Source organism: Aythya marila (assembly GCF_965140915.1).
Source record: "Aythya marila genome assembly, chromosome: 7".
Lineage (NCBI taxonomy): Eukaryota > Metazoa > Chordata > Aves > Anseriformes > Anatidae > Aythya > Aythya marila.
Genome location: NC_139048.1, coordinates 30,551,982 through 30,577,796, shown reverse-complemented (window position 1 = coordinate 30,577,796; position 25,815 = coordinate 30,551,982). Strand labels below are relative to the sequence as shown.

Here is a 25,815-nt window from a genome sequence, read left to right as displayed (position 1 = left end):
CCCCCAGAACTGAGGACAAAATAGTGACGATTTCTGGTCCTGCTGAGATGCAATATCTTGAGCCAGAGGAGATGGGCTGCAGTGTCGGATGGCTCTGTACCTGCTAGGCCACTTCTCTTAGGAAGGGATAAGAAGGAATCAGATGGTAACTCAGGGTGGGTTAACTTATGCAGGTCTTAGTGTTATGCAGGTCTTAGTGTTCTGATGGCTTCATTGTATTGGAGTAAATTAATGCACTTAGTAAATGGGGAATGCTGATGAGAAGTTGACAAAAATCCTCTGCGTGCTTGTGCATGTTTGTCTCCAATAGTGGCACTGACTAAACATAATGTATTCTGTCTTCTCATTGACAAATCAGCAGAGATTATATTTTGTATTAAGGCAATTCTCTACCCTCAGTTAAAAGTGTGAAGAAAACGGTCATCTTAACTGTATATCTTAGGCAAAAAAACCCAACTTGGATTCTAAATTCTCAGATTCTCTAATTCCCTGTGGAATTATTATACGGTCCTGCTATAAACCTTCAAAAAATTAATTTGTAGATTTGACATTGCAAACAGACCTTTAACTAGAGCAGCACTGCCAAGTGCTGATATAATTAAGTAGTCAGTTTAAATGGCATAAATTAAATTAAACCACATGAGTACCTTAAGACCTAAGTAAACTGAAGCCAAGATGAGGAATTTAAACCAAACAGTCTGACTGGTGTTTACATAAGGCTCCTTGAGCCACTTACTTCCTCACTCTTTTACTTCCTATGGGAGAGTACTAACTTCTGATACTTTGGGTTTTTGGGTTGGGGAAAAGTGCTACTCAGTAACTGCCTTACTGCCTCGCATGCTGAATTTTATCAAATCTCTTCTAGAAACAGAGAAAATGCTAAAGGAAAGGTTTTAACTTCCACATCCAAAGAAGCTAATCAGCATTCACATCCATTGCTTACTACTTGACTGCCAAGGTGTTTACTGATACCACACAGCGTCTTGATGAATCAAGTCAGGGTGTGTGGCAATTTGTGCAGCACTCATTAGAACACAAAATTTATGTCATGTTTATAAAGTGTACCAGCATGTGTTCAAAAGCATTAACGTGGGCCAGCATGCCTTCATAAAAGCAGCTGTGCAGTAACTGCCTCTGCAGATGCGTACAGCCCAGGGCAGGGTCTTGGGGCAGTGGAATATGCTGTGCTTCAGCGACTACATCAGGTTCTTCTCCAGAAGCTCTTCTACCAGACCATTTTCTCCTTTTATGCTTCCACTGTCTCTGAAGTTGGAAGTCAAACTAGGTAGGTGGTTGCTCAGCACCCTTTTTTCTAGAGAACTTGTACAATATTTAAAAGAAAAAAATAATTTACATGAAAGTGTCTTCATAACAAATGGAGAGGACAAGGGATGGATGAAAGGACAACAGAATTTCTAAATGTAATTTAAAATTCAGGTTATGGATTTTCAATAATATATCCAGAAAAGGAAAAATGATGGATCTGTATCATCAGCCAGGAATCACGAAAGTGTATTAAATACTGTTTTTCTCTCATTTTTGCCTGTTTGCTTGTATCTTCCACTGTTATTGTTTGAATTTGTTTGCAGCTGGTTTTCTCCCCAGAGGAGAGTTCTCATAATGCTGCTGTCCCTGTATGGTGCTTCTGCGACACTCCAATAGTCACATTACAAAATATTATTTTAGGAAATAGACTTCTTAAATGTAACAGCCCATTAATATCACTATTTCACTATTAAACCAAACAAAAGAGAAGGATAAAGTAGGAATATTATTTCTCTTTCTCTGGGATTTATAAAGACAAATTTTCTTTTTTCTTTCCTTTCTGATTTTTTTTTTCACTTAAGAAAAAAAATTGAAATTGTAACTTTACCATATCATTTTATTTTTTTCTTGATTTGTGTAGGATGAATACCTAATGTTTCCTGCCTTCTGGAGCTATTCTTTTTGTCTTTGAGTTCCTTGGAGTCCTCAAGGAATTAGTCTTTTGTATAGCTGTCCTATTTTAAAGAAATGCTATGCTAATTAGTAGAAGTACTGAAGAGGCTAGCATTTGCTTCGTGCCCTCTCTCAGAAGGGGCTCACTTGTGTGAGGAACAGAAGACGATTTTTCCTAACTTTGATTGCCTCTTCATTCAGGAAGGAGCATTGCCCAGAGCACCTTTAATTCAGAAGCAGTCTACAAAGCATTGCAGCACTCTGTACAGTCACACATGGGCATCAGCCCTTCCTTTGTACAAGTTTTGGTGGTGACTGAAAGAATTTGGAATTGAAGCATTACTCAGCATCTATTTGCTCTGGTTCTCTTGCTAGGATTATGACATATATTCCTTCCAAGTGGAGCTGACAAATGTGGAAGAGATTTTTTTGTGCTGTTGGTTTTAAGTTGTACGATTGAGTATCATGTAAATGATCTCACTTTAAAGAAATAAAAATGCTTAAGAAGGAAAAAAGATATTCACTGTGTGCCTTGCACGACGTCTCAGACTGGTTGACCTCTGCCAGGTTTTTCATTTGCTCAGAATTTAATTCTTTAGTTTTAATTCTTCTTCTTGGGTTTTGTTGGCCTAAGGAGTTGTACAGCTGAAGTCATTCTCAGGAGGCTGCTTCAGGTTGTTCTTAGGCTACATAACGGCGATGTTAAAGATTAAGGAGAAACACTCCAAATGCAGTGCCTATCTTGTCTGGGCAATCTAAGCCTCTGGGAGCCTGGAGGGCCATCTCATCAGGCCCTGCAGAACTCATCTCACATGAACTCATCTCACAAGAGCAATCAGTCTGATGGACAACCCCTTGTCTATGGCACTGGGAATCTCACTTGTTTCAGTTCTGCAAGATGGTGCATCTCAGATTTTTCCAATGAGAGACACAAGTGGAAAAGCCTTTCTACTTTCACCCAGAAATAAGGCAAATTCTGGAAACATCTCAACCAAACAACTCTCTTCTGTGAACATTTTGGTGCAGATGGTTCTTCACAAGAGGAACACTGGAAAACCAAGATGTGTCATTTAACTAGCCTTATTGCTACAGCTTTTTGGAGACAAGCCCCCACTAGGAAATCAGGAAGCCTAAGCATTTCTAATAGTCTTGACCTTGCTGTCTGTTTACTTATGAGTGTGATAACCCTGTGCTGTGTTCCTTTCTAAGATGGGAAGACTGGAAGGTTTTTGGTAAGCTTGTAAAAAAAAAAAAAATCAGTCTGCGTTCAGTCTGCGTTGCCTCTAAACTAAACCATGGGCATGCTTGTCTTGTATCATTGTGGCTCGTATGTTTAGCTGTCTGCTCCCTGCTGCCCTTATGGCCTGTGGGTTTATCAAGCAGGATGTTGGGATGTTTCCATTACCAAGTCAAATACTGACCCATGTTTCATTGCTTTCCACTCTAGGTGATGGCAAAGGCAAATTACAATAATTACAATAATTGGACATAAATTTTAAGGAGATATATTTTTGAAAAATGTTTTATAAGTAGACATCTTCCACTGTAGTTTAATCGTGTGATTTTGGTGTGGTCTTAGTAAGTTGGAAAACTGTTTTCTTTAGAATGAGCTGTAAGCTCCAGTGAGTGGAAAGGAGAAACAGAAATGTAACGTTAACGTCAGCATAGGCCTTCAAACTTTCAGGGACTTCTCCAGAGACTTCCAAGCAGAACAAATTCAAACCCACACTTTCTTTATTAATACTGCATTGGAGCACTTTTTGTGTCTCATATTTTTGTCTGTAACCATTTTTTCCCCTAAAATATACTTCTTTTATGATCTTCATCATTTGCAGGCTTGTATTTCTTTACTAGTATTCATTTTATGTCATTTGTTTTTGTTTTATGTCTTTCATCAGGTGCCATTCCTGTAGATATTGGGTATTACATTTGCAAAATTCATTTGTGTTTGAATTGTGTAGTTTGTTTATTTAAGCATTTCTTTACCCCAGTCCTCTTTCATTTTTCACCCCGTCCAAGTTTCTGTGAGACTTGGACTGTCACTTCTTTCCCAAAGCCTGCAAAGAGCTCTTTATAGACCCTGAGATAAGTTCATCTGGGGTATAAACCCATGTAACTCAGAGGAGATGTAACATGGTTATTTTTTGATTGCTTTGTGCTCATTGCATAGTTACGTATCTCTATACAACACTTCAGTATTACAGAAAGTACTTCTTTTTCCTTTAAGAGGTACCTGCTAATAGGTCTGAAGTATGCAAACCATACCAGGTTTGAACTGCATGCTTGAAATGGTCCTTTCAGTTTGCGTGTTTGCCCTGTCTGGATTCTGATAGTTGTCTGCTTAAAATTATATGCTAAAAAAATTATCAGAGACAAACCATTCTACATCACCCTGTAATATAGTCTGGGATCGATGCTTAAGTCCAGACCTATCTAAAATAATAGCTTAAAAGCCTAAAGCATTGGAAATTACATTGGTGACATGGATGGATTGTTTCCTGCAATTACATTCTCTCACAGTATCTGCCAGGTGGAATGTGCACAGTTCAGTCAAGCAGGTTTTCTTTTAGCATAAAAGTTGATAAAAGTGTAAAAGCATACCAAGGCAAAGATTAAGGAAATAAATTGCTTTGTAGGTCCAACATGCATGGAAGTAGTAAAAATATGCGTTGATTGCAGCAACGTTGATTTAACTTACACATGAGGGTAATTTTTTTTATACAAGAATAGCTAAGAAATAGGATAGATGACTTTCTGAGCGTATGGGATCTCCATCGTTGTTTTTTCTCAAGAACAAATTAGGGAAAAATACAGTTAAATGACATGACAAGCAAGAGCTGTAACAACCAACCAGGGCTTTTGTAAATTAAATTTTTGACTGACTTCGTAATGTCTGCAAAGTGAACAATTACTGGCAATTACCTTCCATAATTTCTTATGGAAAAAAGAGATTAGCATTTGCATTGCTAGTTGTAAAATGAATTTTAATTTTACTGAAAGCTGGCATAGTTACAGCAAAGCTCTGGGCAATAGGAGACCATTGATTTGTAACACTTTGATATTTCTTTCATGGAGCATTCAGCAACTGAAGTGGTTTCACATTTAAATAGTATAATCTTAGCCTTCCACAAATGCATGCTTTGGAGTATTTTGGATTGCTAAAATAAATCTATTTCTCCTTCTGTTGTCCTCATCTGTCCTCATAGTTATTTATTATGACACCTGGTGCATGTTAGAGTTATCTCAAGTGTTTTTGACTGCTAGATTGTAGGGATTGGTGAACTTTTAGGTGGTCTGTTGTTTTTTCTGTTTGTTTGTGTAGGAATGTCAATAATAACTGGGCAGGAGTAAACCTTCTAGAAGCATTCAGGTTGCAGGTTGAGAAAATATTCAAAGAGGAATATAATGCTACTTTTTTGGACGATTTGTTGAATTTTACAGTTTTGAACTTCGTGTCTTACTCTGTATGGGGCACGTTCTGTAGAAGAGAGACCATTTTGGAGACCAGCTGGTAAAACTACTTTTCAAGCCATGCTTTGTGCAGCCACTGGATTTTCTGTTACATTTTATTCTTGGTATCTGCTCTCTAATGTCTCATCTCCATGTTAAATGAGGGGCAGTTAGAGATAATTTTTACAGGACTTGTATTGCCTTTTGTGTTTTGCCCAAATAAAATTGCATTCCTTCTTTGTAATTCCACCTCATCTGACAGAATAAACTAAATACTGAGAGTAACATATGAAGTTGGATTAATTAATATACACGGTCATAAAAATGTTTGTCAGAATACAGAAGACAATAAAAGATACCTTTTTTAAAAAAATTTGACCATAACATGGAAAGACCATTGCAGTCTAATCATATCAATAACTCAATAGCATCTTCAAAGAGATGGGGGAAGATACTTAATCCTGGTCACAGTTTAGACTTCTGTCACTTCAACAAAACAGACATCCCAGAACAGTGCCTTAATTTGTAGGGCTTTTCAGAACCACCAGCGCATACAGCATTTAAAACCCCTTTTGCTTACCCTGTGCTGGCATCCAGCAACCTGCAGGGCAAGGACTAAGGATAGCAAATCCACTTGCACCGTTGTAGCCAGCTAGCAAGTTCAGGACACACTGGACAGAAGTGGCTGGAGGTTCTGGACTTCAGTAAGCTGCTCCTTCCCTGGGAATAGTAACTTCTGATTCTGTCCATGGCCAGAACATTCTTCCCCCTTTCTGTTAGCTGAGGTCCAATTTGCCCCAAAATGAATTTCTGTCTTTTTCCCCAGGGAACATTTCCTTTTTCTTCTGCATGCTCTTGCATCTGCCCAGACAGGATGAAATGGGATAGAAATGAAAGGATGAGCTCCTGAGTGGTTGCTCAGGATGCCTAATGATAACTCTTGTCCTGTGGTCATGTGTGCAGCAGAAGAGTTGCAGCACCACTCTCCCTGCCTCCCTGCTTGGCCAGCCACGTGCAGAACCCTCCATGCACAATACATAATGCCTGTTCCCAGCGAGCTACCTAGGGAAGTCTTGAGTAACAAAATACAATGCCTGCCTTTTTTTTTTTGTTTTGTTACTATAAATGTTACTTCCTATTGAAAGTTATACTGTGATTGCTTTACTGTGGTTTTGATCTGATTGACTGAGAAATATATAATTTTGCATCAGTGTATTGCATCAGACAAAGAAAATATATGAATAGTATCAGTTTAGTAATATGCTTCATCATGTGTGATTATCTTCTTTCATTGCACCACTACGCAGCAATAAAGCTATTGCTACATTAATCAGGTTAGGTTTTGTTTTATTTTTAATACACTTGAAAACAAATACTTGAATCTGGTGTCTCACTGCTGGCTTAAAAATCTTTTTAAAGAAAAAAATCATTTCAAAGTAGCAGATAGAAGTATTTGTTTACTATTTGGTTTATTTATATGTTAAAGAATATTTTTAACGCATTTATCATCAAGAGAGTCAGATTTTCAGATCAGTGTGTTTTGGTTTTTTTACACTTTCATAGGAGTATTCTACTTTCTGCTTTTTAAGGTTTGAATTAGAAGTAATACTTGCATTCAGTAATTGGAAACTTAATGCTATATATGAATTTATAATACTTTTCTGTTTGTTTTAATTGAAGACCAAGGATCCCCAGCTCCATCTCTTCCTGAATGACTACAATACGTTTTTCACTGTGACTCAGAGTGGCATCACCCGCTACCTCACCCTGCTGCAGCCTGTTGACAGAGAAGCCCAGCAGATATACACTTTCTCGGTAAGCTAAATTCTCTTGAAGGCACATTAGCCTTATTAAGATCAAGCATTGAAAAATCATTAGTTTTAACATCATTTTAGATTATTAGAATGGCACAGAGGAAGACAAACAGAATGAAGGGTAAGTAGTAGCACTACCAGGTGATGATGGGGGGTTGATAGTGGAGTAGTGTGCTCTTCCAAAATAGATGTGATTATTTTGCTAACAACATTTTATATCCCCATACCAGCTTCATCTCAACAGACCCAGGCTTGTGTCCAGCCCTTTGCCATCTTCCCATGACACAGTCTGAATCACCTCTTCATGCCTGGCCTTGGAGAACACCCTTGCCTTTTCTTGGCCCCTGAGCTAAGGACATGATATTTGCATGTCCTTTCTGCTTCTATTTTCATAAAACATAGGAAGTAGGCTAACACAAACCACAACCAGCTTAATGGATTTAGTATTCCCTTAGGCAGTTAGCAGTCAGTGAGTAAACATCCTAGCCCTAAAGCAACTCACAAATGTCCATGTTGGGAAAAGCTATTCTTCTTCAGGAGTTCCCAAACAGTGCCTCCCGGTTTTCTGTCCTTTTGGCACTTGAAGTGAGATCTTCTCCTGTGGAGTAAGAAAGTCTCCAGCTCTTAGTTTTACCTTAAAAAAGCTGTCTTGGGGCTTAACATGCATGGACAGCAGATTCTGTGTGTGTGGTGGTGCCTAGGTGTGGCCTAGTTTGTGAGCTGTGGCCAAGTCCTGCTCCTTGAGGATGTTCGGCGCAGCTGGGGACAGACTCTGCCTCTAGCCATGGGCTGCAGCTCATATCCTAGCCCGGGACTGGCCCCAACCCTGTGAAACCCCAGTTAATCCCTCGTGTTTCTCCTGCTATTCTGACATTGGGTGTTTTCAAGGTGCTTTTTCATTTTGCTTTTATTCTGTCTTGCACACTGCTGGCTCAAGCTTAGTTGAAGCCTCCTGCAATTTACTTGTAGGTATAAAAAAAAACAACAACTAAACTAAATACTGACTTTAACTTGTCATACTGTATACTTATAGTTGGAATTGTCTTACACCAATAAAATATGTTCCTAGTTTGTTTGTTTGTTTGTTTGTTTTTTCCTGAAGATGACAGCTTCTGATGGTGTACAGGAGAGTGCCCCAGTGACAGTCAATATCCTGGTGATTGATGCAAATGATAATTCCCCAACCTTCTCCAATATATCATACAATGTCAAGATTTATACAGATATGAGGCCTGGGGAAAGCGTTATAAAGGTAAATTTTTACATTTTTGTATTAGCTTTGTTAAACCACTTTGTTAATAGTGTGTAGTCTTTAGCACGCTGAAAATGCACTGAAAACAGCTAGAAATAAAGGTTGTGCATCTTTATCCACCTTGTTGATAAAATAGTTATTAAAAATTGCTAGTACTGAACTGTAACTCTATCTTAAATGTATACTTGCATTTCAGCTATTTCATCAGAAGTTTTGCAAAAGTTTTTACTCTGAAAAACCTCAAAAGATAAAAAATAAAATAAAATAAAATAAAATAAAATAAAATAAAATAAAATAAAATTATCGTGCTTTTTTGGTTCTCATCAGACTTGATATGTCAGAGTGATAGCCATTTTCTTGAACTTCCTAACTCATAGGAAATATTAAAAATGTTAGAGGGCTATTGAAATAAAACATATTGGGAGAGCAGGTAAACAGTCCAGCACATATCCAGAAATGTTTTATTGTATCATAAAACCTTTTAGTTTCTACAGAAATTTAGTTTTATTTGTAGAACAATTTGGGTAGTGCATAATGTGTTCAGTGCCAGTCCACTTAAGGAGAAGAGAGAGAGGGGAGCCTTTTTAAGTAATGTTTTCAAATGCTGATTTATGTTTGGTTGCAGACAGAAGGTGAAACATGGTTGCACTGAACTTATTTGAAAAAAAATACTTTTTTTGGTGGTAAATTTTCTAAGATCTTAACCATGCTCGAGTGTTTCCAGCCTAGTGGCTGAGAAAACAAGATGATGTTAGTGAGTTCAGCATTCAAGAAAAGGAAAAGGCAGTAGGAATATTTGAAAAGAATTCATCAGCCGATTTAAGTAATACTATTTTCATAAATAGGCAACTTAGCATTTGAAGGCAGCAATAATTTAGTGGAATGTGGAGAGAGTTCAGTGTCTGTTTTGGCATATTCCCTGCTTCAACTGCATTGGCTTACTGCATTTGTTACCTGTGGATCTTTGTTAGTGTTATTCTTTTCATCAGTCTGGGCTACAGGTGCTTAAAGGATCAATAAGAGCCATGAGAACATTTTCAACAAGATTTGGCAGGAAAACAAAAGTTTTGAACCAACTTAACTTCCTTCAAGTTTTGCAGAAACTGGTGGCTATATGGAGAAAAATAAATAATTATTGTTCTGAATGAGCAAAAGGCAGTTAACGCTTGGGAGCTACATGTAGAGTTTGACATCAGGAGCTCCCTTTGCAACATTTAACTCCATCTATTAAAATGTTAATTTTGTGACTACTATGTATTAATTTGCTATTTAAGGTACAGGGATCTGAAATTTTATTTTTTTTCCCCCTAAAGAATAAGTGCTCCAAAAAATAAACCCCTGGGATGGTTATATAGCCTTTGTTATGCAGGGCATTGGGTTAAGTAGTGTACTGTGGATTTAAGGTGTCAGAGCGTCTAAATGGTTCTTCCTCTTGGTGAAGGTGCATGTACCAGGAAACATGATGCAGAAGTTGTTGCTAAATGAGATTTCAGCACATGTGAACAGGGAACGGTTTCTGTGGCCAAGGTTGGCCTTAAGGATGCTGTGACCTACCCAAGCTCTCTTTGTGATGCTCGAGGTGAAGTAGAACAGCTACTGTGCTTTACTAAAACCACTGTAATGCTAAAGTGCGTGCACATTTAAAGGGGAATGTGCTGTTCTTAGGGCTTATGCTCTTTGCTAGAACAGCTGTAAATATTTGCAGCCCCTGGAGATGTGCAAAAAGCAGGAGGACTGCAAATACAAATTCCTTAGTAAATTGTTCCTTCTGGGAGAAAGCAAGAAGAATGCTCTGCAATGCCATCTGCATTAGCTTGTGCCACCAAAAATAGCTTAGAGGAGATACAAATTACTTCTGTGAGCAGGTTCAGCCTCAGCAGCTGTTAAGTGCCTGCTCCTCCACCACCCCTTTCAGCAGTTACCTTTGCCTTCCCACACTGACGCTGTATAACTGCTTGCATCAATCAGATCAATGAAATTAAGCAGATTGGAAGCATTGCAAGGACAAAAAAGCATAAGGGCAGTAATGGTGAGAAGACAAGTTTATCTGTAAATACTGGACAAAGTGTTTGAACTTTGCTAGTGCATGAAATAGATGTGGAACAGGTCCTTTCTAGAACGGCATCTTGAAGCTGGAAATGAGTGTGCTGGGGAAGTCAGGCTTTAAGCTTGCCTTTGCTAAAAGACAATTAGTTTTTTTCTTTTCTCCATACTTCTGTCAACAACCCTAACATGTGGTTACTTCCAGATGATCAGGATTTATAATGTGGTCTAAGCTGGAGGGTAAATAATTCTGGCTGTTTTGGGAGGGAGGTTGCTTTTCAGATAATCTTCCATTGCCAGATGGTCTGAATTTGTAAAATAATGGACATAAAAGGTGTCAGTTCTGAATACTTTCATAATACCAGCAATTGTGATTTCATTCCGCTGGGGCATTTGGGAACTTGAATGCCTTGTTGTTGTGCCCAGGCATTAGGCACAGAGTCTTTTATTCAAGGAAATGGAAGTATAACATAATCTCATAATCATTTACACGTAAGCACTGGCTCGTACTTAGCTTTCTACTCAGACTGTATTTTCAGGATGATCAAGAAAGTATTTGTTTTATGAAGCATGTCATCTTTCAACAAGTATTGTTAATTTATACTATAGCAGTGTAATTGCTCTCATGTAGTTGCCACTTTAATTTTGTTATACTAAGCGTAATATTAAATTAAAATTTATTTTTGTTTGCTGAGTGGAATTGCATAGAAAAGTACAAAAAAAAACACCAAGTTTGGTACTTGCTTGTTGTCCCATTTTGTGGGAAATAATTTTGATTTTACTCCTGGAAAAGGAGAAAAAAAATAGAGTCTGTATTTCCTGTCTGGTACACTTTTTTTTTTTTTTTTTCATTTAAACAAACAAACAGTTCCTTAGGCTCTGCTTGAAAATAACCGCAAGTAACAGAGGAAAGAATTTCTTATGAGTGAAATTCAGTGTTTTAGTTGTTGTTGTTGGCTTTTTGAACAATTTTTATGGGTGGTCAGAGCAAGGAATTTTCTTTCTTTCCCTTATTGCCTTTAGTGGAAGTGAGGAAAAGAACAGAATCAGAGATGTTCTGTGTCACTGTGTTGCACAGGTTTCATCTGGAAGCATGGTGGTGGGGTGGGTAATTTGCCTTTTGTGTTCCAGTTACAAGGCTTAGGTGAAGGTTTTGAGTTTGTCAAAAGTTGGAGTGTGTCCCAGCAGAGGATCTTGTCCCCTTAGTGGGACCTCTCTAACTTCATTTCCTGAAGTTAGTTATGGAGCAGAGCATGAAATCCGTGCTCCTTGACTGTTGGTGTGTTGACAACAGAGTTTGGGAAGTTTTAATGTCAGTCCTCTGCTCTGAATACTTGCAAAGCTGTTCAAGTCCTTGGTTGAGGAGAATGTCTTCTTAGTTAAGTTCCTGTATCAGTCTATCTGTTTCAGCTTGAGAATTTCTTACCTGATTTTTTTTTCCCCTCTGCTTTTATAGGTACTATATTGTGCTCCCTACTGTGAGAAGCACAATAGCTGTTTGAGAAATCTGTAATTTAAGACAGTTAAATGTGTGGTAAATAATTGTTATCACTAGAAAGATTGGTTAATATTAAACCTATTGAAATACTTAATTCTATCTTTGTATACTGTTACAGTTTTTCTATCCTGTTTTCCATTTTTCTGTTAGAGCTTTGTGCTCCTGGTGATTCAGACATTTAAGCCAGTTACTTACTGATAAGTGGCGTATGCAGCCATAATGCAATAACATAAGTCATTTCAATTCACTCTGTTAGGGTTTTTCTTTAGGCATGTCTCATTTCTGTATACAGCATAAACTATGCAGGGCAGAGTGAATATTAAGCAAGAAAATGAGAGAACTGAGAAGGGACAGAAGACAGCAAAAAGAATAAGTTACCTAGATCTTTTTGTAAATTTGCCTGAGGGTGGAAGACTTCCTTGGCCTATAAAAACTGCACTGGATATTTTTGTACGTACTGTAAATAACAGAAAAAAATCCTGAACTGCCCTTGAGAAGTATATACTGGTTTTCCCTTAAATTTAAATTTATGGAACCAAAATAACCAATTTTAATTTTTCTGTATCTTAATTTCTATCTGTTTTTATGTTGCAGAAGTATGTTCCACATTCACAGGGCTTTTAGGGGTACTCTCACAAGAACACTTAAATAATTATGACTGGAAATGGATAATACTCTCTGCAGTGGATTAGTACATTACCAGTTCACCTTGTGAGAGTCAAAACAATTCTAATACCACCTATGGACAGTAATTTAGAGGAAGTGCCCCAGGTGTTGGTTAAACAGGGCATTTAACTTCACACATCTCAGCATAAATATCCATTGTGCTGAAGGTCAAAAGTGAAAGCAAAGAGATAAAACACGGCAAGACTGCAGGCAGTAAATTTTCTGTCACTTATCTTTTGCTCACAGTAGAATTAGTCTTGAACAGTAACAATTGTTGCAGCTATAAATGGGGACAAATTTTATTTAGAGCTATTAAATAAATAGCTCCTCTGGGACTGTTTTGCTCTTACCTTAAATGTGACTTCGCAGTGCTAGATCATTTTCTCTTTTTTAAATAGTTGCTTTTCATTCCATGCACGTATGCAAATGTGACTCAAGCCATCCTTGCATACAGACACATACTAAATTATGTATTAGAGATGTGTTTGGGTATTTGCAGCTTGGCAGATGCTCATAGTTTTCAGCTCTTAAACATGCATCTTGCTGTTAACCCTCAGAACAATTTAGAGATGTTTATACAAGTTGTCTTTGAATCACAATTAAGGTTTTATTTATGTGGTTATTTGCAACCTTTTTCCTTCAGTCCATCAGCATATTAATTTTGAGCTACAAAGTAAATGTTATTTATAGAAAGAGAAAATAAAACTGGTTTACATTTGCATTTCTTGGTAAATGCACTGATAAACTGGAGTATAAGTGTAATGATAGAATCACAGACCGTCCCAAGTTGGCAGGGACCTACAAGAATCCAGTCTGGGTCCTGGTGCCACACAGGACCACCCAAAACCCAACCCCTATGTCTGAAAGCATTGTCCAAGTGCTTCTTGAGCTCTGACAGGCCTGAGGCACCCCAGGCACGGTCGGCCCTGTGGGCTGCTGGGGCGCTGGTGGATCGTGTCCAAGTAATGCATAGAGGTTTAAAGAAAGTTCCAAAAGAACAATATTGAAAAAGAACTTTGACCTTCTCTGTGTTAGTGTTATATTTTGTTTGCCCAAGTTGATGTATATCTGCACATCCCATTTGCCCCTGACATACAGCAGCTCATTACTGGTTTTCCTAGTTAAACTAATGACTGAGTTGTATTCCCAAGCCCAAGAAAAATGAGGACTGTATGTAGCTACCATCTAAGTTCTGGTAGCCCAGTATTTTTCACTGCTGTGCTGCTCCAGATTGCATCTGTACTTTTTCTTTGCCACCTTTTTACAAATATATGTGTACAGATGTGACTCTGGAGCCTTGCACTTGCTTGACTAGAACAGTTACTTCAAGGACAGCTGTTGGGAGTCAAAGTGGCATGATGCAGTTTCCGCAGGATTCACTTGAGGTCAGCACAGGTCAGATTAACCTTGCTGAACATTTAATTCATGAAAAATGTAGGGTTGCTGGAAAGGTTGGTAGTCGCTCTGTTCAGGGCAAGTTCACTGAAAGTGTTGCTGAAGAAGGTCAGCAGTTGAAGTCTGTTTTCCTCCATGTGTAAAGTAAGTCTGAACAGAGTTCATGTGGTGACCAGGAATATGTCTTTACAAGCTTTAGGGCTGATAATAGCAGTCACTATATACCTGCTCTTCCATCCAAGAAAATCACTTCTTGCTGCAGTAGAATATGCATTTTGCAAAACTTTCAGTGCGTTACATGTTAATGTAATGACACTGATAGTGCTGGATGCAAAAAGTTTCCAAGGAAAGTAAAATCACGTTTTGTACTTTTTTTCACATATATTTTAGATGGATTTCTAAAATCTTCTTAACTATGAAGCTGTATCGGTCTTGGACAGCTGGAGATGAATTTATAGAATTATATATTATGGCAGCTGTAAAACTTTAATTCTATTTTTATTAATGTTTTTGCCCCTAAAACATTATTGAAAACACTTATCTTTTCAAGCACTCAGTATTTGTAAGTTTAATTAACCTTATTAATTTAAGTATTTGTGTAGTCTATTAATTTCCTTTTTCATGTCGTCACAGTAGAAACTGGCCATATTCCAAATGCTGTGATTAAAGCTTAGGACCTGTATTTTGGATAAAGCCTTTATTTGTCTTTTTGTGCATGTTACTCTTGAAGTGGAGAAGGTTATTACAACACTTCTTAACTATGTCACTTAGTTTGAAAGCTACTTTTTGCAAGGTTAATGAATGCATGCAGATATGTATAGAAACTCTAGAATGAGTGATCAAGGAAAATGGTTTAAAGAGGGGGTTCAAGTTCTAAACCACGAGGGCACAGAAAGTGTGTTTTATATACTCAGCTTTGGTGTGCTGATTCAGTCTGACCATTTTAAGTCAGAATTTTTATATGTCAAGACGTTGTATGGATGGAATGTATAGCACGTGACAAAAGTGCAGTCTTCATAGGATTTCTTCAGAATTTCAAAAGAAAATAGAAAACAAGAGATGTTCTGCAGAGATACCATGTGGATATTAATTCTGAGAGGAATCTCTTTCATGATTTTTGAAATATTTCAACTATATTGTGTGCAATGTATTATGGCATACCTCAATGAATTAAGATGTGATAGTTCTGGTGCAACGATGATAGTCGGATTGTTGGAAGGAAGCATCCATGACAAAGAAATCAAAATCAGCTTAAAGTTAAATGTTTTTGTTGGAATTTAGCTTTGGACCACTGTGCTGTATGTGAAAGAAGTACAACAGTGATTGCTTCAGCAGAAAAGGAACTTAACATAGTCTTCAGTTGATGCGTACTGTGTACAATCTGTTCCAGGTTAGAAATGGCTGGTCCTCTATATAGTAACTCAGTCCCCAACAGCAGTAATAGTTTGCACTGCTAATAAAGAAGGTAAACCCTACTTTTGCTAATACACCTAAATCACGTCTTTCAGCATACCTGCTCTGAGTTCTTTGCTATCTTGGGCAATTTTGGGTATTTTGAAAGTTGTAGATAGTGCTCTGAAAGGCTGCAACCTGCTGAAGCTTGAGTGTGATGCTATATTGATTAATAGATTACATTATATCCTAAAGTGGCAGAGACTTGAATGGGTTTCTCTACCTGTCTGCACTCCTGTCAGCTTTGAGAGTGCCACGAGGATGAGAAAAGGGTGTCTGATAGACAAGACATTGAGCCTGCTGTGTTGGCTGCCCCTGGCTGAGTTAACCTCTGTTGATCCTGCCATTAGCTTCATGGTCATTGCTAAAGTTTCATGTCATTGTGTGTTACCCTGAAATCCCAGACCTGCAGTCCTTGTGCAAGTCTGCCCACTGGCATGAGCATTCATGTCAAGAAAGCCAAAGCAGACAGGCCAGCAGAGACCTTTCAAGAAGCTGCATACCTGTTTTTTCATTTTCTCTTCAGGAGCCTCTCTTCAGGGAATCATTTCTGAGGCTGAGATTTCGTACTGTTTTGTATGTCCCAGGAGGGCCCTGCTTCCATACCTGCTGCTGCCCTCTCACCATTTCCCACCTCCAGCTGCCTGGCTGCAGCTGGGAGCAGCAGGAGCCTGCTGGGTCGTCATTCCCTGTCATTTCCACTTACTGCTGTTGGTAGCTGGGCCAGCTGGGTGCATGGGCAGTGCTGCCACCACCTGCTGTGGCCTCCTTCAGGGTCCAAGCACTGGTCACATGGCTTTATGTCATCCCCCGCGCTTTCCAGGGTAATGAAGAGCCACCTGTGAAACCAGCGTGTCTGTCAACAAGCTGATGCCTACGGGAAGCAGATGCTCACCTTAGAAAGTCCAGAGGTTCTGGCGTAGTTTGTGTCAACTTTGGAGATTCAACCCTAAATTGAACAGAAAGCTGCTGCTCCCTTTTGTTTTCTGAAGGCAATAATTAAGTTGCAGTGTTAAGCTGTGTAATAAGACTCAACTGATGGGCAGTGTGTGCAGTTTGCTGTGTGATTATGTCATACACAGAATAAATTGTATTTACTCCTTAGGAAAGGAAGATGAGAGGAGGTAAAAGGGCTAAGCTTAGAGACGGGGCTGTCAACTGGCATGACTGAAGTGTGGATGCATATTTCTGACTACATTAGGGCAGAGGTCTAATTTGAAATATGATTGCTAGATATATTTGCTTTGTGGAGTGGTAGTAAGAGTTGTTAGTACTTGACACTTGTCTAGAAGCAAACAAATAGGAATACAGAGATGTTTTTTTCTGGCTGTGTGTGTGTGTAAATGTTTTTCACGTTGCATGCTATGGAAGTGGAATAAACCTGCTGCATTTTCCAAGGGCAGGATACGAACCTCCTCATTCCACTGGTAATAAATGCATGCTCATCTGTATAATTTGTGTCTAAAACATTGGGCCATAGAATTTTCTCATCCTGAGAGCCAAAATTGTACAATTCTATAGCAGAAATGCTTCATGTGAGAGTAAGTACAGGCCCAGTAGAGAGATGGTGTTGAGGCAGCAAAGGCATGCTCAATTCCATTTGTCACCCAGCTTTGAGGTAGCTGCTTATACGCAGAGCCTTTCAGATCGGTGGTGCCCTGGGAGAGGGGCCTTGCATGTGTGTGAGGTGCCTGGTTGTGTCCATATGGAACAAATGCCATTTCCCTTCTGCTTGGCTCCTTCTGTGGTGCGTGCACCCAGGAGCACTGTGAACATTGTTCTCCAGTTCCACCCAGCGGGGGCTTGTAATGCAAAACCTGGATATTAGACTTCCTGGTAGTAACAGGGCTGCCACCTTGAAGAGTGTAGAGAGGGATGGGAAGTTTCAGTAATAAAATACAATCCTCTTGTTAGATTTTCAACACAGTAAGTAACCCCTCCTCCCCCTTTTTAAAGAAGTGTTATGAATTCCACTCTACAGAAAGTAAAATTGGTCTCAATTAGTTTTCTTAATTCATATCTTAAAATAACTTTCTTGCAATCTTACGTAGGCAGTTTTTCTGTGCTCCATGATGTTCTTCCACCTATTATCCTTCACTTAAACTATATCCTTCTTGTACTGTAATTAGAAATCACAGCATATGTTACAGGTGTTCAGGTTTTCTCTCATCTTTGCTTCTTCTACTCCTAACAAGTTGCCTTATTTAAAAAAAAAAACAAAACAAAACAAACAAACAAAAAAAACTATTAAAATACAACACTGAATCATGCGTGCTGACATTCTGGTTTTGAATTGCAGCTCACTGCTGTAGATGCGGACGAGGGACCCAATGGACAGATAGTGTATGAAATTTTGGCTGGGGATCAGGGAGACTTCATCATCAATGACCGAACAGGCCTTATCACCATTGCTCCAGGAGTTGTACTGTCAGTGGGGCGATCCTATGCTCTCACTGTCAAAGCATCTGATAGTGCTCCTCCTGCGCAGAGAAGGTAATTCGTCTTATAATGAAACTAATTTTTAATCAGTGCTTAGCAGTGTGTAATTAGTGTGAGCACACCCTTATGTCTGTAACTTGGAACTGGAATAAGATTGTGTGTTCTGTTTGGTGTCTAAGGGTCTCATTTTGGGCAACTGTCATATTAGAAATCAGTTTAATGCTTTCACTTTTTGTTCCTTACTTGTATTCTTCATGTAGTACACAGGTTTCATTATTTCATTTGCTTGTAATGTTTTTTTTGTTTGTTTGTTTTTTTAATAAAGTTCAAATGTTTTGCTGTAGTTGTGCATGCACATTTGTTATAAGAAATTGAAGTGAAGGGATGTAAGGAAGAAAGAAGTGAGATGTGATGCAGAAAGAAGTCTCAGGAACAGTCTGGTTGCTGAGCTGGAGACCTGTCCAGGCATAGGGTGTACAAGGGCACCCAGACTTAGCGTGCTGGGGATGTACCTGGCAAGCTGTGCCCATGGTGAGCAGTACCCCTCCTGAGACCTTAATTCTAAGTGGCAGAATTATTTCTGTGCTCCACCAGCCGATAGGTGAAAGCAGACTGCAGGTTTACTGTGGGCACAATAAGATGCTCTTATGTTCAAAAAGCCAAAGGTATCAAGTCCCACTTACCTGCTTCTTTTGAGTTTGTATTCTGCAAGTGGCGATAGTGCACAGGTGGCGTCATTTCACGAGGGTGCAGGGAGGTGCATAAAAATGGCTCTGGTTCTCTGTCTGGTGTCGTGTATTGATAATGTGTAAACCTTGTTGTCCAAAGAGGGTGATTGAGAGGAACTGTAGTCTCCAGCATTTTAATCTCCCACAGACTTTTCTCCTCCTCAGATGAGGGGTGTAAAAAGGAAAGTCTACATAAAAGTTCACTTTTGTGTATTGTTTTTTCTTCAAGACCTGTTGCTTCTGTCAATATTATTCAAGAAAGCAGCTCATTCTCTTCTGCAGATACTTCACAATTATGTTTCCAATCGCTGAAGTATTCTGACTGTTAGACTGTTCATAACACTAACATCTGGTAACACGGTTTTCTGACTGAATTTTTCTCTTCCTTTCTCTCTGTTGCTTGCTTTCTTGATATGCCATCTCTTAGGGTAGCTGATAGTGGGCTGTTAGCAGTGGTGAAGAGAAGATAGTGGATGATTATGCAGTTGTGGTTGTGTGGTACTAACAGTATTAAAGTGGCAGACCAAAGTCAATAATGCCGCTTCAGAAGGCAGCAGCATGCCCAGCCAGCAGTAGTAACTGCTGCTCTAATACAATGCTGATTGCTGTTAGTTCCCTTTTTGTTGGGGAATTTTTTTATTGTCCTAAAATACATACTTCTGATGATATATGTTGTGAGGCTGTGCTTCATCCTCTTAAAGTGTCTTTAATGTAATAATCTTCAGAAGTGGAAAACCTCTCGTTTATTACTGCTTCTGCTTGTCTCTCTTTTTAGGGAATTGCAACACACAATTTGTTCCATAGCTTTTAGGGGGTGTTCCACAGACCACTGCACCCAAGCAGCACTCCTGTAGTTGCCATGCACAGCCCCAGGGCTGCTCAGGCATTTTCAGGGCCCAGGGCTGTTTCCTCTGTACCTGTGAAGGTTAAAAAATAATGGGAGGAAGTACTGGAGATTTCCCAAGTGTGAAGGTGGCATGAAAGAAGAAACTATGCAGAGAACTATTGTTTGGTAAGGTATATTTGGATAAAAAGATTTTGCTTCCTTCCTGCTGGTGTTTTTTCTGTAAGGCTGGAAAAACAGATGTGAGCTGGAGGGCTCGAGGCAGCCTCCTCTGATTTTACACAAAGAAGAGCCAGGAAGAGCTTGTGAGCCCAGAGGTCTTTAAAGCTGCCCTTTTGCATCTCTTAAATTTTAGTTCCTTCCTTCTGGCTGTGATGTGCTTAGAATCTCGCAGTTGGGGTTGCAGGAAATTGTTGCAGCTTCATCTGCAAAGCCGTCATGTTGTGTTAGGTGCCCTGCTGCTGCATGGTGGAGGCAGTGACCGGCAACTGTGACCTCTAGGAATGGGCTAGGTCTAGGCACCTTTTATGTTTCTACTGGCAGGAAGATGGGAAGATAAGTAAATAAATTAAATGAGGGGTTTGATTTAATTTCAAATATCAAACTTTTTTTTTTTTTTTTCAAATATGCATCTTGCTGCAGGACATCCCAGGCTAACTCTAGTCATTTCAACTATCCCTTTGCTTCTGCACAAAGCAAAGCCAAACAGGGAAAGCTGGCTCAAGAGCAGTAGCTCTGTGGCCTCCGTGAGCACAAATTTAAATTGAAATGAATTCTGTGTAGCTCTTGCATGACATGTTAAAGTCTTGGCAGGTAACTGTGCATAAAATAAAGTATTATGTGGAATATTATTAGAATTTCTGTCTATAGCAGGTGTCACTAATTCAATTTGGAGTATATTGAAGTACACATAAGTAGTATAAATATATGCAAAGTATAAAAGTTTAAAGATGCAGTTTAGGTTTTTGAAACTAAAATTATAGTTAAGCTTATAGTAATTACTGGTATCAATTGTTGAGAAAGCAGGAAAAGCATTTGTAAAATAAAACAACTTTTGTTCAGACCTTAGCCTTTTCACCATCTTCCTCAAAATCTTTGGAATTCAGTGGAATCTTCAGTTTAGTGATAACAGCAATCCGCCAGATGAAGTACAATCTAGAACTATTTGATCATGGGATTATTGAAAAGTCCAGTGAAAAAGGGCAATTTCTCTTCACCTTGCATATGCAGAGATGGTGTGGCCAAAGATCAGTCAGTCCCACACATACAGATATATTCATTATACAGTATATAATGTATGTAGAAAGCATGCAGAAGCTGAAGCAGATTCAGTGAAACAATCTCAGTGACTTGTTGGCCGTGCTTTCTTTGTATTACCATTTAGCTGGAGTAGCATAAAAGCTGTATTGTGCATGTGTGAGCATTTTTCACTTCTGAGCTCTGTTATGTTTTCAGCATGTTCCCCTGTTCTTGCAGTGTTGAAACATCCATTGCAGTTGTTGGAAGGCTCAGCGCTGTCTCCTTCCTTTCTCATAATGTAGATTTTGTGAACTGCTTAAAAAGCCTTCATATAACACAGAAAAGGAATGGGTAACGTTGCAGAGCACTAATCAAAAATTGATTGAAAATGAAAAAAAAAAGCCATTTAATACTGTAGTGCTTTTTGTTTGCAGTCTGCTAGTATTTTACTTTTGTGATCTTATCTTAAAGATTTGAAGAAAATTTGTTTACTGTTGTGAACAGAAAGCATTTTTTAAAGAGCCTGATATAGAATGAATCATCCTGGGCATTATTGCAATGTAGCAGGATCAGGAAAAAATGATAAAGAACATTTTTTTTATTAAATATTCAGCGGTGGAAGAAAAATGCACACTAAAAGTCAACTGTTTGGATGTGTATATCAAACATAGTCAAGAGCTATCTCAAGAAAATACACAGTCTGGGTTCTCCAGTGATATTTTGTCTGCTCGTTTATTGTGTCTGTTTTCGATCATTTGGTGATGGTATTATTTTATTCCAACAATTTAAGTGTGGAACATAGATTCAGAAATATTAGTGGGACATGATGGAGTATTTTAAAGCAGACAGGAAGGCAGGAAATTTTAGAAAGTGACTGCTTATAAGGAAGTAATGTACACTGAGTAGTCTGCTGTAGTTTTAAGTGTCCATCTTGCCCTGGATAAGTTGGGTTTGTTTATATCCCATGAGACAGACATCTGCACATTCAGCTTCTTAAATCCTGCATGGGATGGTGGATGGTAAAGCTCTGTTACTGCCTAATGCATTTCAGTGGAAGTCATGTACTTGTTTAAAGTGCAATTAAATCAAATAAGGGCCTGGCTGTTATGTCCAAAGCAGTGAGATTTCTCATCCCCTGCACTTTGTAGAGGGACCTGAATCTGACATGTGCTCCGGAGCGACTTGGCTGCTGCATCGCTGTTCCTGAGAAGCTCAGGGTTGTGCCCAACTAACAGAAGGCAGGGTTTTTGGGCACTGACGGAAGTTTGCTTAGGACGTCGAGACATGGCTGGTGGCAGCCCAGTTTGAGCTTCGAGCTTGGTGCTGAGCTGTGGGAAGAGTTCACTCCCCGTACAGCTGCCTGCCGCGGGCACACACAGGACCCAGGCTGTGCCTCTGGAAGTGCCCCTGGAGACCGCTGTGGCACAGTCACCCACAGAGGCATTTGTGGTTCATTATCAGAGCTCTTGAGCTTGCTGCATGTTCACCTGGTGTGGTTTTTCTTCCCCCTGAAAATTAGGAACACCTTCATTTGTCCTTAATGGTTTCTTTCTGAAGCTCTAGGGCTGCAGGATTTACCCACTCTGTCTAATGGCTTATGCGGAGTAAGTTGCACCTGCAGTGTAGCACTTGTTCTCCTGGAGGAGCGCCTTGGGAAGTGGAGCTGTGGTAACATTCAGGAGAGAAGGCAGATGGGATTACTAAGCAAGGATGCAAGAAAAAGTTCCCTTTAGGACGAACACTAAATCTTTCTCTCAATTTCTGGGGGATTTCTGGCTTCCTTTCTAAATTCAGAGCAGTTGAATATTATGTGTCTACAGAATGGTTTCACAGGGTCTGCAGTGGGTGTAAGCACTCCCAGAAGAGCTTTCAATTTGCTTTTTGTGTTACATTTGAGTTAGTGGCTCGGAGCAGTCAGAGTTTTTGCCAGGTCTCCGAGGTGGCTTTTGAAGCCTCCTGTGTTGCCATGGCTCACTCTTGAGGCGAACTTGGGTTCATCCACGTGAACCACCATACTGATGCGGCCTTTTAGAGTTGCGTACATCAGTCTTCCCCCAGCGTTATCTTCAGCAATGTTTTCAGTTCCCCCTCTTCCAAAGAAAGGTAGCAAACTGTACAACAGCCCGGATGGTCCAGGGGTGGATGCTGTGTGTAGCTGGTGGAGCTACCACCACAGAATGCCTCATCCTCTTCTACAGGACACAGTGTCACCAGAGGATTATGAGGCTTCTTTTTACACGGTGTGTGCTGCAGTATTTTATAATTATTTTTTTTTTTAAATAATACTTGGGCTTCTTTTTAAAGACTTTATTTAGCTTTTCTTTGGTTAATATTGCAGCTTTGTTTACTTTTGATATGGAATGGAGAGTATGTCTTGAAGCTTTTAAAGGAGTAAAGGGAGATTATTAGGCTTACAGAACACACAGTGAATAAAACAGACTCTGTTGGTTGCCTTCTGGTTGTTGATTTATTGATTTTGACTTCCATTTTTTGTCTCATTTCAGGAGCTCTATTACTACTGTTTACATCGAGGTCCTCCCGCCCAACAACCAGAGCCCTCCCCGCTTTCCCCAGCTGATGTACAGCCTTGAAGTCAGTGAGGCCATGAGAATTGGAGCAGTTTTGTTAAACCTGCAGGTACGATGCTTCCCTGTAAGCCTTTACCACCTTCCTTCTGTTTGTGTCCAGGCCGTGCAGAATCCAGTCCTTGCATATTGTGGGCAGAACAGTTTCTAGGAAGTGTGTTTATTTGCAATAAATAACACCTTTACATGTAGAATGAAGGAAAATTATTTGGATTTCTGAAAGTTCTTTGTTTGTGTAGGATGTGCTAAAAGGTACTGTGGGCTGCATATGGGACTGAGGTATATGAAAGGATTTCCTGAATAGCTTAAAACTTAAAAAGCCTATATTTTTATTATGTTAAAATCCGTCTATATAAGTTTGCCAGCAAATCAGAGGAACATAAGGACCTCTGCACTTCATTCCCTTTGAATTTCAGAAAGATTTTTGACACTCAGACTTCTTCAGCCTGGCATTTTTTAAGAGCTCACTCCCCTTAGTGCATGTAACAACAACTGCTGTTCTAGGCTAACAGAAAGCAGATGTCATTGCCTGGTTCTGCAGAGGTCCCTGAACTGAATGACCACCCAAAATAGCTCTGCAGGTGGAAGCAGTGAAAACACACCAATGCAGTATTTATAAATAATGGTGGAGTAACATGTTTTGCAGACACACACTGTTTCTCCATGTGGCACTGCATAGTTAATATATCAGGTTTCTCCTTGCTTATTTGCTGTTCCCTAAGTTTTTGCTGCTTTGTGTTCTGTCAATTTGTCTTGAAAGCCAACTGTGCAAAATAAGTAGATAAATTACAATTCTTTCAATGTATTTTGGGGAATCAGGAAGTTAATATTATGAAATAATTACGGCCTCAAGTCTAAAGCAATAAACTCAGTACAGCATGCTCTCCTGAGCATGGCTTTCTCTGTCTTTCCTGTAAACACTGCAGCATTATTCAGACTTCATACGAAGCTGCTCAAAGGAAGACTGGAGATACCTGAGCTAACAGAAGCCATACAGAGCAGTAGCCTTTATCTGCTTTAAGGCAAAGTAAGTCTGATGAACATTAGGTCAGCTCATATCAGCTGAGGAGTGTGTCTCTGTGTGTTTTGCACATTCAGTAAATACATGGAAAACAAATGACTGAAGCCAAAGGGTTTGAAATAAATAAACCTTGAGTCACTGATGCAGGTCAGCTTGCTGAAGAACTGATGGAAGATTAAGATTATTATGGATGGTTACACTGATATCGTCACGTGCACTGAGGGATGATGGCTGATTTAGCTTAGTGCTGAAAATTAACTGCTGGCCCATCTTTAATGCCTGCAGTGAGTTCAGAAGTGAAGATCCATGCTGCTCAGGAGCCTTCCTTACTGGCGGGGAGGTGCTTGGTTTTGAAAACACCGCAGAAAAATGGGAGTTGGGAACACTCCAATTAACAGAAATGCTTGTATTTACCTGAAAGGTACTAGAATATATGCCCAAAGGCAGACAAGATATTAGGCAGGTTTTAGTGTTTCAGGACTTTGTGTGATTTAAATATGGTTAGAAAGCAAACTGCATTGTTGGAATAAATGTTTCACTTAAATCATAATGTTTTTACCTAGATAGTGTTTTCCTTTTCACATGACCCTTTTTAAAGTATATAAGTAAGAGGGCCAAGCTGGGTATGCAAACTGGTCATGCCAGCTGCTCTGCCCCCTGCCAGGGTGCTGGGAAGCATTTTGGTGATAGAGCAGTGGCTGTTCTCTTGCTACATGCCCAGAATGCCCAGAAAAGACTAATTACCGTGTTTGGGAAAGAGTGAAATACAGAAGTTAAAGCAGTTTTATGAGCTTTGAAAACACACAGAAAATGTTGTCTTCTAATTATCATGACGGCAGTGTAGATTTATCTTAAATTACTGATGTGGTATGAGTGACTTGAGTTCACTTATACAATTTTTGTTTACGTAAAATATTCAATTGTTAGATGACAAATATGTGTGGGTTTCTCTCTTCGGGATTGGTGAAAGACTGTTTCTTTTGTAGAGCTGATGGTCCTGGATGAGAAATGTAGAACCGTTGACTTTATAGAGCTAGTTCAGCTTCCTCATTCTGCATTAATATGCTCATCTGTATTAAAGGACTTTTATCGCGTGGAGTATATTTCTGTCTTTCTCTTTCTTAATTCCCTGTGTAAAACTGTCCAGGACATTTTAAACATTCATAAACTGAGTATTTAAGGTTATGAAATCTCGTGCTGTCTTTTCCAGGCAAAGTTATCTATCAGTCATCGTGTGTGTTTGTGGAATTTGAACAGTAGTTTAATCTAGTGCCTCAAAATACAAAATATTACCAGTTCCCACACATTTTACAAATAATGTCACATAAATTTTACTTTCATGAGTAGTCTTATTGATATACTGAGTGTCTTGGACTTAAGGTGTTTTGTTTGGTATGCTAGGGTCAACAAATTTTGTTTTTATTACCATCTTTTAGCACTATTTTCGTAGT

At 39.2% G+C, this 25,815-nt stretch overlaps 1 protein-coding gene across 1 annotated transcript in view; it reads left to right on the top strand.

Moving 5' to 3' along the window:
• PCDH15 (protocadherin related 15) overlaps positions 1 to 25,815 on the top strand; it is a 731,645-nt gene that overhangs the window by 531,302 nt on the left and 174,528 nt on the right. The window contains exons 16-19 of the mRNA XM_082765483.1: positions 7,069 to 7,203; positions 8,305 to 8,454; positions 17,808 to 18,001; positions 23,263 to 23,395. Of these exons, the coding sequence (XP_082621609.1) occupies positions 7,069 to 7,203; positions 8,305 to 8,454; positions 17,808 to 18,001; positions 23,263 to 23,395 (612 nt within the window). The remainder of the gene's footprint in view (positions 1 to 7,068; positions 7,204 to 8,304; positions 8,455 to 17,807; positions 18,002 to 23,262; positions 23,396 to 25,815) is intronic.